This window comes from Herpailurus yagouaroundi, unplaced genomic scaffold, assembly GCF_014898765.1.
Source record: "Herpailurus yagouaroundi ecotype Mexico unplaced genomic scaffold, PumYag 166, whole genome shotgun sequence".
Lineage (NCBI taxonomy): Eukaryota > Metazoa > Chordata > Mammalia > Carnivora > Felidae > Herpailurus > Herpailurus yagouaroundi.
In genome coordinates, this window is record NW_024412407.1 from 3,143,978 (window position 1) to 3,159,105 (window position 15,128).

At 58.0% G+C, this 15,128-nt stretch overlaps 1 protein-coding gene across 4 annotated transcripts in view; it reads right to left on the reverse strand.

The window, feature by feature from the left end:
* Window positions 1-3,232: 3,232 nt before the first annotated feature.
* NR4A1 (nuclear receptor subfamily 4 group A member 1) overlaps window positions 3,233-15,128 on the reverse strand; it is a 20,943-nt gene continuing 9,047 nt past the window's right edge. For 2 of the 4 annotated variants that reach the window (XM_040488064.1, XM_040488063.1), the window contains 6 exons: window positions 7,346-8,223; window positions 6,374-6,503; window positions 5,936-6,087; window positions 5,393-5,595; window positions 5,128-5,306; window positions 3,233-4,058 (listed from right to left, as the gene is read on the reverse strand). In XM_040488064.1, the coding sequence (XP_040343998.1) occupies window positions 3,802-4,058; window positions 5,128-5,306; window positions 5,393-5,595; window positions 5,936-6,087; window positions 6,374-6,503; window positions 7,346-8,221 (1,797 nt within the window). In that variant the 5' untranslated portion in view covers window positions 8,222-8,223 and the 3' untranslated portion in view covers window positions 3,233-3,801. Of the gene's footprint in view, window positions 4,059-5,127; window positions 5,307-5,392; window positions 5,596-5,935; window positions 6,088-6,373; window positions 6,504-7,345; window positions 8,224-11,086; window positions 11,237-11,970; window positions 12,082-15,128 lie in introns of those variants that run through there. The other 2 variants (XM_040488065.1, XM_040488062.1) reach the window with 2 other exon arrangements.

Sequence of the window (15,128 nt, forward strand, 5' to 3'; positions counted from 1 at the left end):
GGACATGCCTAACACAGCTGCCTCAGGTCTGTGAAAGGACATCACTAACAACCTGCTGACTGTCCAGCCACCACACGTGGCCTCCCACCTCTGATGGGCTCTCACAGGCTCCCCTCCACGGCCGCACAACAGCTACCTCACAGCTTGGCACACTGGACACTCGGAGCTGACCATGTGGCATAATACGCCTGGAGCACAGGGTGGTTGCCCGTGACCTTCAGAAGCTTCTCAGCTTCCTTGAGGCCAATGTTTTGCCACCTCCCTCCATAACCAAGTCCTGGTGACCAGAGCCCAGGGATGAAGCAGTTTCCTCCATTCCAGGCCCCAGAGGAGGGTCGTTAGGCACAGACTCTGGGGTATAGAGCACCCACTCAGATCCTAGACCTCAGAGCCACCCAACCCCAGTCACAATGGCACTTCAGGGCTGGGGAGGGGGCCAGGGCCTCTGGGCACAGGGCCCAGCGTGGGTGGGGTGAGGGGAGACAGGGAGGCAGGCTTCCTGGGTCTCCATGTGAGGACAAACGCCAGGCTTTGAGGCCTCGGAAAATCCCGCCTGGGATTCCAGGCCCTGCCAGCGTCACTGCCTTTTGACTATTGTCCCCGTCGGAAATGGGCCCAGCCCCCGGCTAGCTGGGACAGAGCAGCCATTGTGAGGCCCCACCAGGCTCAATGCCCCCTTGTTTGCCCTCCCAGCCCCTAGCAAGACTCGGAGGCCAGTTCTTCCAGTTGCTCAGTGGAAAGAAAGGGCCTGCCTCCAGGCTCCAGCCCTTGGGCGGGGCAGGGTGGGGCAGGGCGGGGCTGGAGAAATCAGCCTCCCACCGTGCACCCCAATCCCCGAGCGCTGGAAAGAAGCCACCGTCCCTGATGGAGTGTCTTTTCATTTACAAGGCCCTGGGCAGGGAGACCTAGCGGGTTAGCGGTTAGGTAGTTAGACACACCCTGCTCAGCCACTTCGAAGCCAAGTGACCTTGGCAAAGTCATTTCCTTTCCTCCTCTTTTGTAAAAGCAGCAGCTATCATTTCTTGGGTGTTTGCTTCACACCAGGCACTGTTTGAAACACTTTGCATGCATGCTTTCCTGTGATCGTTATAGTAACTTTATGAAATAGATACAATTACTTCCCCCTTTATAGCTGAAGGTACTAAGGCACAGAAAGGTTAAGTAACTTATCCAAAATTCTACAGCTAGGAAGAGCTGGAGCCAAGATTTAAAGCCAGGCAGTCCGGTTCCAGGCTCCTTGCTCTGTAGAACTTTGCTGCCCTCATAGGGTGGTAGTGAGGGCTAGAAATAACAAATATCATATGAAAAGAACTTAGTGGGTGATGGAACATTGTACGGGGTAGCTATTTTCACTTTGGGGCTTAGATATCTATACAGACCAAGATTCTCCATTGCCCGCCCCCTGCCCAACCCCTGCCGGTGTTCAAGCACCTAAGTGGCCCTTTTGCCTTCCTCCCAGGGCCTGCCTTGTGCTCCACATCTATCTTTGCTAAAGTCAGGGATATAGAAGAGAGTGACCCAAAGGGAGAAGAGTCAGTTCAGTCCCACAACTGGTGGGAGATTTCCCAGCAAGCTCTGCTCCCAACCAGAGTACTGCCCGACCCACCTTCCCACTGTGCAAACGGGAAAACCAAGGCTCAGGGAGGAAGAGGGGCTTTTCAGAGAGCAGCATGGAGTTGGAGGCAGGGCTAAGAATAAAATCAGATCTCCTCACTGAAACTGAACCCCCACCCCACACCTTGTGAAGTGCTGTGCTTTAACAAAGGCTCACTCAGGGACTCGGGCGCGGGGCACTAGGAACACATGCTTCCAGAAGTCCACCCACTGTTGGAGGTGGTGGTCACCATGCACAGAGCCAAGGGCTCCCCACCCCAACCACATGTGGACTCTTCAGAAGGCCTGGGGTTAGACTGTCTTCCTGGATCCCAAGTGAGAGCATGTGGTTGAAGGCTTCTTGCGGAACCTGCAGGCTATGGCTAGAGCACTGGGAAAGGCACCTGATTCTAGCTTTGGAAGAAAAGCCCTATTTTGTATGACTTCTATCCAGCCAGGGGCCCCAAGGTGGAGAGTCAAGAGTCCCGGGGCAAGTGTTGTGAGAAACAGGTGTAAGGGGCATTGCTTTCAGGTCTCTTGCCAAGTCCTCGAGAAGGAATCAATGCAGCTAGACTGAGCTCAGTGAAGGGGGCTAGACGCTGCCAGCAACCTTGGGCCTCAGGTTGGGGTTGATCTAGGTTCATGTTTCTCAAAAAAGTGGCCCTGAGACCACTTGCATCACAAGCACTGTGGCTGCTTAGTGAAAGTGTAGATTTGTAGGCCCCATCCCTCACCAAATCTGAATTTATGACATAGATCCTAGGAATCTGGGAGCCCCTGGGTGGCTCAGTCAGGCGACCAACTTCGGCTCAGGTCATGATCTCATGGTTTGTGAGTTCAGGCCCTGAGTCAGGCTTTGTGCTGATGGCTCGGAGCCTGGAGCCTGCTTCAGATTCTGTGTCTCCCTCCCTCTCTTTCTCTGCCTCTCCCCTGCTTGGGCTCTCTCAAAAATAAATAAATGCACATTTTAAAAACTTAAAAAAAAAAAAAAAGCTCCTAGGAATCTTCATTTTAGGCCAGCTCTAAGCAACTGATGAGCTTGGGAGTTGGGAGGACCTCACAGGGGCACTTGGGCACAGATAGGAACCCTCTTCTTACCAAGAGGGCAAGGGCCACCAGCAACCTGGATCTTCTTGCTAGGGCACTAGGCTGGGTGGGAGAAATGTCAAAAACACAGAGGGAAAACAACATCTTGTACTCACAACAGCTAACGGCATCCCAGGCTGCCCTGTACCCAGCCCCCCACCCACGCTCCCGTAGCCCCAGCAGCAACATGAGGTTGGCTCTGCCCCTCATCCTGTTTTACACACATAGAAGCCAAATCAGAGACCACGCCCCGGGTGAGGAACTGACAGCCAGAGCCGCGCTCCCTCCCCTCGGCCAGTCAGACTCCACCACAGGCCCCCTCCACATGGGCTCATCACAGGCTTTCCACACCTCCCAAACCAGTCTGAGTGCTTTGTGTCACCATCCCAAGAAGCAGGTGCCATCATTATCTGTGTCTTACAAAAGAGTAAACTGAGGCCTGTTAGCTCAGGTGGATAACGTCCGAGATTTATCCAGTCACTTCTGTCTCTTAAATAATTACAGGGCACGTGTGGTGTCGGGGAGGACGTCAGAGAGACAGACGGGGTCCCAGTTTCAGCTACATGTCTATTTTTTATTCAATATATTAAATATATTAATCAGAAAAGTCACATACTATAAATCCAGGAAAATACACAAATATAAATGTCAGAATCTGTCATTTGTCTTCTTCCTAGAGTAAGTTTCTGTACATGTGGAAAAGAGGGCGAGGAGAGAGAGCAGGTGCAAGGAGGCGGGAAAGGGCTCGCCCAGGCTGGTGGGGGCCGCCGCTCCCTCCCGAACCCCCTCTCCCAACGCAGCCTCTTCCTTCCTGTATTTACAGCAGCATTCGGCTTATTTACAGCACAGCGGTGTGTGTTAAAAACGGTTTATCTTACAAAAACATGAAGGCCGGGGCTGGGCTAGGGGGTAAGACAAATAGTAGGGGTCACCCCCGTGAGTGCATCCCCCTCCCCCAGGGCATCAGCTCCCTGCCAACCACCCAGAGCGAGTGGGGAGGCCGGCCAGTCTGCAGCTCAAGGCCAGGCCAGGGTGGGGGTGCTCCGAGGGTCCGTGGGCTAAAGGCACGTGGGGTGGCGTAGGAGGGTGCACACACGGTGCACGCGTGTTCCTGGGCTGGGGTCAGAAGGGCAGCGTGTCCATAAAGATCTTGTCGACGATAGGTGGAGGGGGCACCAGGTCCTCCAGCTTGAGGTAGAAGATGCGTTGCAGGCCCTGGGTGCACAGGGTCCGAAGCTCGGGCAGCTTGCCCAGCAGGCGTGACAGGCAGCTGGCTGGCTGGGGCTCGCCCGCCACGGCCGAGACGTGCTCCTTCAGGCAGCTGGCAATGCGGTTCTGAAGTTCCTCCACCCGCCGGGGCTCCTGCAGCCCGTGCCGGTCTGCGAGGAAGGCGAAGGCTTAGGGATTAGCTGTCCATCCAAGGCGCAGAGCCCTGCCCCGAGCCCCGGCCTCCCCCACTGGCCCCCTGCTCTAGACCTGTCGCCACTGACCATCCCCCACACTCTGCTGGCACCTTGCAAAAGCAAGTTCACGCGCGAGCCCCGTTGGAAGTCTAGTGGTAGCCTCTGGAACACTCATTATCCTCATCTTCCAAATGACAAACTGAGGCCCAGAGAGGTTAAATGACTTGCCCAAGGTCACAAAAACGAAATAAAACCCTAACCGGATTTTCAGACGAGGCCAGTGGCTTTTTTTGCCCCCCGCCAGACGGTTTCAAGAAGCCCTGGAATTGAGCACTACGTTTTAGAGGCCACCTCCAGGGAAAGCTGGTTTCAAAACCACCACCCCTTCAGCCCAAAGTGCCTTGGATTCTGTCCTATATGGCTGGGCCCCCTGTGAAATTTAAGCGCAAAGGGGGATAGGGGCAGACTGGTGCTTTAAAAAGTAAGAAAAGAGATCTGAAGACCTCCACATTTAACTCCAAAACATCCATCCCGAATAACCATACTTACACAAAGTAGACAACAAGCACACTTAATCTATGCTGATAGAAACCAGGGTAGTAGTTACCCTCAGGGGAGCAGATGACCACAGGGGACCCAAGACCCCTTGGGTAGTGACCACGTCTGCTTCCTGATCTAGGTAACGTTTACGTGAGTGTGCTTGGTGCGTGAAAGTATGTCATTTGCGTGCCTTCCTGCACGTGACATCATTCAGGAAGATTTTAAAAACAAACCAGAACCCTAGGCCATACACGATGACCTACACGAGTCTGCATCTTGGGTAGTATGGGATTAGTTCACAGACTGCCTTGGGCTCTGCCTCGGGCACAGCGGGGCCCGAACCCCGGCTCTGCCGCCCACCAGCTGGGTCACTCTGAGCAAATGCTTGCCCCTCTCTGCATCTAGGTCCCCTCACTTCACCATGTGGGGGCCCGCCAAGTGCCAGATGCCAGCCCACCCAGGGCCAGGCCCTCAAGCCCACTCCAGCTCCCCGCTGGCCACTCACCCGTGATGAGGACGAGTGCAGAGAGGCAGGCGAAGGCAGGGACGTCGACCACCAAGCCGTGCAGGGACCGAGAGAAGGCCAGGATGCTGTCGATCCAGTCGCCAAAGCCAGGGGCACACTGGAGCCGGTGCAGCACCAGGCCTGAGCAGAAGATGAGTTTCCCCTCGGCAGGCTTGGACCTGGTGGGCAGGGACGCAGACGTTGGTCAGGGGGCGCTTGAGGACAGGGCAGCAGAGAAGGAGCTGAGGGGGCAACGGCCACTCACCGGTAGGCCAGGCGGAGGATGAAGAGTTCCAGGAAGGCTGACTCCAGCAGCAGGTCCTGGTCGCCCGGGGACAGCTCAGCAAAGCCGGGGATCTTCTCGGCCCACTTGCGGATAACCTCCAGGGAACTCGAAAGCAGGTCATAGAATTGCTGCACATCCCCAGCATCTTCCTTCCCAAAGTGGGGCAGCACCAGCTCCTGGAACTGAGGGTGGTCCGGTGGGGTCAGCACCCCACGAAGGGCCCCGCACTGGGGCCACAACCACACACGGCCATGTCACGCACTCGGATGACGGCCAGATCCCGGGGGCGAGGGAGGAACTGCGATTCTGCCCGTGGTCCTACTCGCCAATCCTCCCATGTTAACCCAGGGCTGAGGCTGCTGGAAGGAGAACATTTTTTTCTAATTGGCCGCCCACCCGAGGGGGTACATTTTTCCATCTGGTCAGCCCAAAAGGGGCTCCTCTTTTTTCAGTACGTCCAACTGGGGAGGGGCCTTATGCGGTGTTCACAAAGCCACCGAATGTGGAGTGGGCGGGGCTCACCTTGGAGTAATCCAGTTTGGCCGTGCTGGGCCCCGAGTCCAGGTGCGCCCTGACCAGGGAGGTGAGGAGATTGGCAGGAGAGGCATCTGGGGGCTGCTTGGGCTTTGAAGGGAGCCGCCCCCGCCGTCCCTTCAGGCTGTCTGTCCGGACAACTGCAGAGAAACGGGGAGGGCTGAGGAAGGGAGGAAGGGGTCCAGGGAAGGGACTCTCAGCCCAAGCTGTGCACGTCATGCTGGGAAGTACCCTGGAGTCTAAGGACCTAGAGCCCCTGAGACCCTACAGAGAGCACCCCTCCATGAGCCAGGCAGGTGGACCCGAGGTGCAGTGGAGATAAGCCATCTGTGGGGGCCCACCAGGACAGATGTCTGGGGACACTCTGTCTGCCCCACCCCACTCAGGCCTGCCTCTCTCTCCCACAAGCCCATCCCAGCCACCCACCTTCCTTCACCATGCCTACGGCCAGGCACTTCTGGAAGCGGCAGAACTGGCAGCGGTTTCGCCGCCTCTTGTCCACAGGGCAGTCCTTGTTAGCCAGGCAGATGTACTTGGCGTTTTTCTGCACTGTGCGCTGGATGGGGGGGCAACACGGAACAGGCTGTCAGAGCCGGGCGGGGTGAAGCGGGGGGGGGGGAGACCAGGGGAGGGGACCGTCCAGATCCTGCTGCCATCAGACAAAAGCACTCTCTGTTCACAGCTATTTTTCTAACATTTGGGTGGCAGGGGAGGGAGAGATGGCAGGGGGGGTGGGGGGGGCGGAGAGGAAGAAGAAAATCTTGGGGACACTGGGAGAGGTTTTTGCCTAAGGACCCCCCCCAGGACACAAGATTAGGGGCCAGGGGTTTGGGGCTCCCAGGTAGCCCAGGTACCTGTACATGTAAATGTGCCTCCCTGGGGCAGACAAGAGAGAGTGGAGGAGGGATGGGGGGGTGGGGACGGGAAGCTGAGCAGGCACCCAGAGCTGGGACAAACACACAGCCTGTTCCCCAGTCCGCCCCCAGCCCTCAAGCATCAAGCCCTCTTCCCAGATCCTTTTATCTCACGCCAAGAACATGAGTGCCTGGGGCCCCCGTCCCACTAAGACCTTGAGTTGGGAGAGGACAGGCAGAGGAAACCAGAGGCTGGCCATTAGTACATGCCCTCCTGGGGGCACCCCTGCAGCCTGCACCCTCGCCCATATCTCACCGTCCCTTCACCCCTCCGCAGGCAGCCCCAATGGTGCACGAAGGTCCCAGCCCCCGGCCATCTGTGGGTCCCCAGGAGGGCGGCCCACCTGCAGATCAGACCCCTTCCTGAAGGGCAGAATGGGTTGGGAAGAGAACCCCAGGGAGGCTACCGCACAGAGCCTACTGGGAAGAGAGACCAGCCTCGCCCACTTCCCATAAAAAGCTGCACCCAGGGGCAGCCCAGTACCTTGAAGAAGCCCTTGCAGCCCTCGCAGGTGCGGACACCATAATGCTGGCACGAAGCATTGTCCCCACACACGGCACAGCGGCCCTCGCTTCCACCTGGAGCCCCGCTCCGGGCCTTGGCAGAGGGCACAGGTACATCCAGCATCCCTGGGCCATCCAGGTGTGGAGAAGTGGGCGCCAGGCCTGGGAAAGCCGCCGACATGGAATAACTCTCTCTCTCCCCCAGCTGGCAGGGGGCCTGTGTGGGGAATAGCTTCAAGGGGCTTTGGACAAGGCTGGGGCTGGGGCCGGCGGGGGGGCTGAAGGAAAAGAAGGCTGGTGGCTGGGGGTGCCCAGAAGCCTTGGGCAGCTGCTCTGTCCATGCCCGCAGGCCTTCATACGTCTGGCTGGGTGAGAAGGGGCCGAATGAGCCATCCCAGGGAGACAGCTGGGGCGGCTGGAAGCTGGGCGTGGACGGTGACGGTGCTGAGCAGGGGCTGCCATAGTAGTCGGAGCCACTGGAAGACAGGGTCTCATCCAGGGGGGCGCTCAACGGGCCAGGGTAGCAGCCGTACACCTGGAAGTCCTCAAACTTGAAAGAAGCAGAGGCAGGGGAGGTGGCCGAGGATGAGGATGTGGAGGAGGCCGAAGAGGAGGCCGAGGAACATGGCTGGGCTGTTCCCGGCAGCTGGTAGAGGAAGGTATCAAACTCTCCCGTGTAGCCATCCATGAAGGTGCTGAAGCTAGGCAGGGCAGTGGGGGCAGTGGGGGCTGCCTCAGGGCCGGCCAGGTCCATGGTGGGCTTGCTGAGCTCGGGGGTCAGGGGGTCGCTTGCCAGGTGGTCACGGGATCCTGGGCTCGGTGCTGGTGTCCCATATTGGGCTTGGATACAGGGCATCTCTGAAGTGGGGGGAGACCAAGATTGAGGAGGTGAGAGTCAGTGAAGGAAGTCGGAAGCCTGACCTCTAAATAAGTGTAGGTCTCTAAGCAGCCAGGTGGCAGGAATCCCGGCCAGACACAGGACACTGAGGCGCTGGCACCATGGGCCACCACAGAACCCAGGAATCCTGGTCCCCGGCTGGAGTACCATCTCAACCCCCATGTCACAAAGTCCCCGGGCAGTGGCCCAGCAAGAGTGGGCTCAGTTGGAAAGCCAGCCACACCCCAGGCAGCCTGGGAACCCTAGGGAAGGCACCCAGCCAGCATTTCTCTGCTGGAACAGGGGGAGGCTGTGTTCCTCCAGCCCCCTGCCCTCCCGCATCGGGTAAGGCATGGGTGGGGGCTGGGAGAAGGGTGGGGAGGAGAGGCAGACAGGCAAAGCCTTACTTAGCCCATTCTCTGGGTGCAGAGATGTTGTTTCCCTAACCTGGCACTTCTGGGAATATTCCCAGGCACGGCCCAGCCTTCGCAAAACCCCCTCTCCTCCTCCCCGCACAGTGCCTGGGAAGGACATCCTCAAAATGGAAGAGGAGCTAGGAATGAAGGCCCAGCTGCCTAAGAAAGAGGCCTAAGCAGCCATGAGCCTGTCCCCCCATCCCTGCCCCCACCCTACACATTGAACAAAGGCTGCAGCTCCCACGCGCACCCCAGTCCTGCCATCTGGGGATGGGCGCCCGCTCTGCGCTGCCTGGGATGCTCTCAAAAGCATAAAGGAAGGGAGCCCAGACCTCCTCACCCAGTTCCCCACTCCCTGGGGGATCAAGTAACCGGGCTCCAGACCTTTAAAGGCCAAATGCTAGCGGGAGGCCCAGTGGGGATAGGAGGGAGGAGAGAACAGCCCCCCTGGACTTCCAGGAGAAGGGACAGTCCCTAAGAAGAATTTTTCTGCTATCCCCAAAGCATTTCCCCTTGTTATTTTTATAAGAGAACACTCGGAGCCCAGCAGACTTGAGGTGGCTTTACAAGGAAGAGAAGGAGGCTGTCGGCGGGCAGAGGGAAGACAGTCCGTCCTTGCCTGAGTCCCTCAACTAAGGGATGTCTATGCCCTGACGAACCCAGGAGCTCAGGCAAAGAGGGCTACACCCTCACTCCTGAGAAGCCTGAAGGAGGAGAGATGGCACCACGTAGGGGGAATCTGTAAGTTTGCAGACTAACACAGAGAAGGCTCTGGGGCAGTTTGCCACCCCACATCCATGCCTGGGGTCTGCACAGCTCCGGCCCACCCCGTTAGGGTGGGTACAAAAGCAAACTGGAACAGAGAGTGCCACAATCAAGGAAACAGTGAGGGGGGCAAAGGCTGGCACCACTTCCTGGCCAGGAGCCCAGGGGGTCCTCTGGTTATAGCCTTTCCCCCCACCTCCATGGGCCCTGGACAGGGCAGCTCCACCCCTGGCCTGTCACTCCCACAGCCAGCCCTGGCACCGAAGCCCCTTGGAGCTCTGGCACCGCCCACCCAGCGGTGCGCATCCACATGCACATATAGCACCTGCAGGATATGAGGGTGGCCACGTCTCCCTGCACTAGGACGGTCTAGGTAGGGATGGGTTTAGGGTGGCAGCCACACGGGGCTGGGCGTTCCAGCCTTATTCAAATCCTGTTTCTCCACCTGGACGTCCCACATCCGGATCAACCCCCACCAACCTATAACCCCCCCCCCCTTTGTGCAGGTACTTAACTACACCAGATATGGACCTACATCTAGCCTCAGGGGGGAGGCGGGGAAGCAGTCCCACAGGGAGGAGGAAGAGGCGGGGTTGAAGGAGGGAGCAGGGAGAATCCGGCTTCAGGCAGGTCCTGGCAACAATGTGGTTTGCACCTGTTATGCTGAACAAGCTACAGGCTGCACCCTACCTGTATGATCCAACAGGGACTGGGGGAGGGGGGTACAGATGTGATCAGCATGTGAGGCTAGGACGGTGAGTAGGGGGGGTATCCTTCAGGTACCACACCAGAGATTCCAACGTTAGCAACTCCCACACAGGATCCCCAAGGACCAATGTTTCCACATCTCCCCCCCACCCCACCCCCCGCGCGCGCTCTCACACACACACACACACACACACACACACACACACACACACACACACACGCTCCAAGCTACAGCTAAAACAATCTTCCCTGTACTTCCAGAGATCCTGCCCCTAGGAAGACTCGTTTAGTCCAACACAAGCAGTACCCCTCCGCAGTTCAGCCACCAATCCTGGCCATTTCCTTCAGCAATCCAGAAGTCTCCTGACACAGTTCAGGCAGCAACTTCGGGCTGGGGACCCTGGCAAACTAAGCCATGGCCTCTACAGTGTTAAGAAAACAACTAAGGGAATAGGGAAGGAGGCGAACAAGCGGGAGAAAGAAGACCCTTTTAGAAATCCAATCCTGACAGGAGTTGGATGGATCCCAGCAGTTAAAGCTCTGCGTATCTTTTCCTCTACTGTACTGAGACTCCATCAGCACCCCAGTCCAGGGCGCACTTTGCCACTTGGACACCCTGGAGGCTGAACTACAGCCAGCCTCCTACTAAACAAGTCCCCACTCCTGGCCCCGACTCTAACCCCCTGCGGTTTCCACCTTCCACCTTGTACGGACACTCCCCCCCCCAACCCCCACCCCCACCCCCGGCCCAGCAGACTGAAGTCCGACCCGGGTCCTCATCCCATTCCAACCGGCCCCCTCCCACGTCAGAGTTGCACCCTACACCCGCCCTCCTGCACGCTGACCCTACAACATCCTTTCTGCCCGCGCGTACGCCCATCTCCTTCATGCAACACCCCTAATAACCAAAGCAGAGAGCGCTGCTGAGATGCACGCTCCTCGCGGGGGCACCTACCCGGCTGGCTCCTGCTCCCCCTGCCCGGGACCGGCACCCCGAGTCGCAGTCTGGTCCCTCGTGCGCTCCCGCGGTCCTGCACACTCCCCCAAGTTCCGCAGTCTCTGCCACTGGGGCTCCCCGGCCCGGCCCGACCCTCCTCTTAAGTGCTCCGTGACGCACGGAGAGGGGCGGGGGCGCCACTGACGCACGCGGCCCGGCGAGCTATGGCCATACAAGGGCGCGGGGGGCGGCGCGGTTCCGGCGGGAGGCGGCCAGGGGGAGGCGCGGGACGGGGAGCCCGAGGGGGCGGGGCGAGAGGGGGCCTGGAATGTCTGCGCGCGTGACGCACGCGGGGTTCCATTGACGCAGGGAGCGCGGATTGTTTGATCTATAAATAGCCCCCTCGCGCCCGCCGGGCCGGCTAAAAATAGCTGCTCGCGGACTCCCGAGGCTCCCCCCGCCGGACCCAGGACCCGACCCGGGTCCCCCAGGTCCGAAATAACCGGCCCAGAGGGCCAGAGCCCGAGAAGGGGGCGCTCTAGAGCCTCAGCCGCAGGGCTTCCCCGGACTAGGCTGTCCTCAGCCTCCGGCTGCCCCGGGGAGCCACGGCCGCGCCCGCTCCCTCCGGCTCCCTCCACACCCGGCTCCGCCTTTGCACTCTCCGAGCCCTTCCTGGACGCCTGAGGCGGAGGTGGGGGGGTGGGCACCCACTGCCGCAACTGGGCTGCTGGAGCAGGCAACTAAGGAACCCACCCCGGGCAACCTGCGCCCCCACTGAAGCCCAAGGCACAGCCAAGTGCACTTGACCCGTCTTCCCCAGCAGGGTCGATGGCCGAGAGTTTGGCCCAGGGACATCAGAGCCCACCGCTTATTTCCGCCCCCTACTCTCCCATGCAAAGTACCTTCCAAGGGCAGGGGTTCGCCAGGCCCAAAATGGGCTGATAGGCTCCGCTCCACACGCTGAACTTGATTTCTCACCAGTCCCCTTCCCAGTCCCTTGCAGAGTGGGTGCACTATAGTTGGGAAATTACCGAATTTCAGAACCGGGTGGAGCCTGAGAAATCTTGTCAAATTTGTGGCGACTCTTCCCCATTTTATAAATAAACAAGCTCAGAGAAATAATGGCACTTGCTCAAGGTCACACGGCGAGGTGGTGACACACTGGGGTGGAACCCGGGACCTCTGATAGCATCTCTAGGGGATTTTTCCACGACCTCCCCTGTCCATGACTCCCACCTCACCTCCAGCACCTGTGGAGAGAGCAGCTCTGACCTGCCCCACCGAGCAGGAAGGGACTGCCAGGGCTGTATCTGGACACAGACCACGCTGCAGCAGCCACCGGAGACTTCTCTGGTCTGGCTGTCACCCTTCCACCCCCATTCTACCCCAGACCTGGGGAGGCCTGCACCTGCTAGGTCAGAGAGAGGGGAAGTAGGCCTAACGTTTACAAGGAGGAGAAATGCCCCCACCAACACTTGGGTCCCAGCCAGCCAGCCAGCCCCCTTCTCCCCTGTAAGTCAGTTTGAAGGGTTTCTGCTAACACTTTCACTGCGCCTTAGCCTTAGCCTGCTGGGGCAGCCCAACTCTCACCTCATCTGGTCATCCTACAGCACTTCCCCTACCCTTGAGCCACTTCCTGTTCCTCACCTCCCATCTCGGATTTCCCACGCCCTTGTCCCCTGCCCCGACTTCTGCCCACTCAAAGGTCCTGCCAGCATTTCAAACTTTACCCGTTGCAGATGGAGCTCGCCGTCGCTGTACTCCGGGCCTACCACCCCATCTCTGCTCCTGATGCCCCACATGCAACTTCTCATTTTTTCTTGAAATTCTATTTTGGGACATCTCTTGGATCCCCTGTTTCTACTCCAACCACACGCAGCCCAGCCTCACTGGTGCAGGAAGACAGCAGACCAGCTGAGTGAGGCCAGTGACCTCTGCTTCTCCTTGCCCACACCCAATAAGGAAACTGCCCCTTAACCAGCTTGTCTCCTCTTCCCAAATCCTCCTGCTCACCAGTGGAGTAGTCTTCATGCAACACAGATCTCATTCAGTGATCCGGTCACAACCTGCCGTAGCTCCCCCACCTCAGCATATAATCCCAATGTGGACCAGTCTTCAGAGAGCTCTGGTTTTCCCCAAACCATCTTCCAGAGACCCTTCAAGGCCACCCGGGTGAAGGTGAAGCATGGGTAGAGTAATGCAAGGGGACCCATACAAGATCCCCATCCCACCTCAAGCCAAAGTTTTGTGTTCCTTTGTGTTGGGCTCTTGCATAGGGTTTGCTTGGAAAAAAGAGATTCCACAGGAAAAAGGGGGGGGGGCTTTAAAACTGCTAATATAAATCACATCCTCCCATTTTACAGATTAGGACCCAAGAGTTCCCAGAGGAGCTGCACCTTGCTCAGAAGTGCATGGCAAGTTTGGGTTGGTGAAGCCAGTCCCAGGCACATCAAGGGCTGGCTTGCCACCTAGCCTGTCACCCTAACCTGGAATGCCTCCCTCCACCCCAACAGGGCCTTCCTCAAAAACTAAAAACAATTTGGGGCACCTGGGAAGCTCAGTCAGTTGAGCGACTGGTTTTGGCTCAGGTCATGATCTCGTGGTTTGTGAGTTTGAGCCCCACATCGGGTTCTGTGCTAACAGCTCAGAGCCTGGAGTCTGCTTCAGATTCTGTGTCTCCCTCTCTCCGCCTCTCCCACGCTCGTGCCCTGTCTCTGTCTCTCAATAATAAGTAAACGTTAAAAAAAATTAAAAAAAAAAAAAACAATTTTAATGTTAGCAAAAGATGATTAGCCAAGTCAATGTTCACCTAAACAGGTGTATTAGCTGCAGCTTGACCAATCTGTGCTCAAGCCCAGCCTTACCAGTCCTCTGCAAGCTGAGCCAGCCTTGAGCCCTGGCACCTCCCTGTCCTCCCCACCACTTTCCATTTGTGAAACGCAACACAGACCCATCCCTACCCTGGGGGGGTAGGGATCAGTCCACCCAGGAGCCTCAGGGAACTGAGTGTGGTGAGGAGCTGCCCCAGGCCCTGGACTACATCTCCAAATCTCATCATTTAGCCTCCAGATGTGTGCCTGCAGCCCAGGCCCCACTTCCCCGGGGTCCCAATAATGGAGGGGAAGACAACCACAGCCGCCATTTGGCCACGCATGTGGAGGCAAGGATGCCAGGGGGTCTGAATCTACTAAGCACTGAAAGTAAGTAAATAAGGAGAAAAAGGCAGAGTCCCTCTGTGGGAACACAGCCAGGGCCACCCATTCAGGCACCCATGTGGAGCATCAAGCTTAAGGCACAGGGGAGAGGGAAGAGGGGTTTGGGGACCCCAGACCTTATCCCTGCTGGCCAGAGGCCCTCCAGGGAGGGTATCCTGGGGCTCTGAGGAGGGTAGAATCTAAGGTGGAATTCTGGGGAAAGGCATACTTCAGGCAGACTTTGGGAGGCCTAGAGCATAAGCTGGTCCCAGGCTCCCAAGGGATCCCCAAATCCAGTCCCCGAGAGCAAGGTCAGAGTGAGCAGCCCCTTATGGGAGAAGGGGTGGGATGGGAGGGGGAGGGGTAACGATGAAGGAGGTAATGACGGGAGAGATATCCAAAACTACAGGCGAGGACCAGAAGGTAAAGCAGGACCACGATAACAACACAGGAAGCGCAGGGAGAGAAGAGGTCATGTTGGGAATGAGACAACAGTCCGCACGGGGCTCCCACAGCATGGCCTGGCTCAGCCCACCAATCCGCCCTCATTACCCACCACCACCACTCTCCACTGCTCCCATAAAGGACCTCAGGCTAAACTTCCCACCACTCAGTGGGCATAGTGCCCCTCTTCCTCCCTACTGCTCTGATCCTGCTCGTCCCCCAAGACTTCTGGCCATTGCCCTCCCCCTGCCTGACTCTTAATGCTAAGCACCTTCTCATAGGTCGAGGGAGTCATGGGGAGTACCAACCAAGGGTCAGACCTCGGTCCACGGCACTTCACGTGGATTCCTCCACTAAACCCTCCACTCAACTGTCCAAGTTTAGAACTGTGACCCAAATTTTATAAACGAGGAAATGGAAGT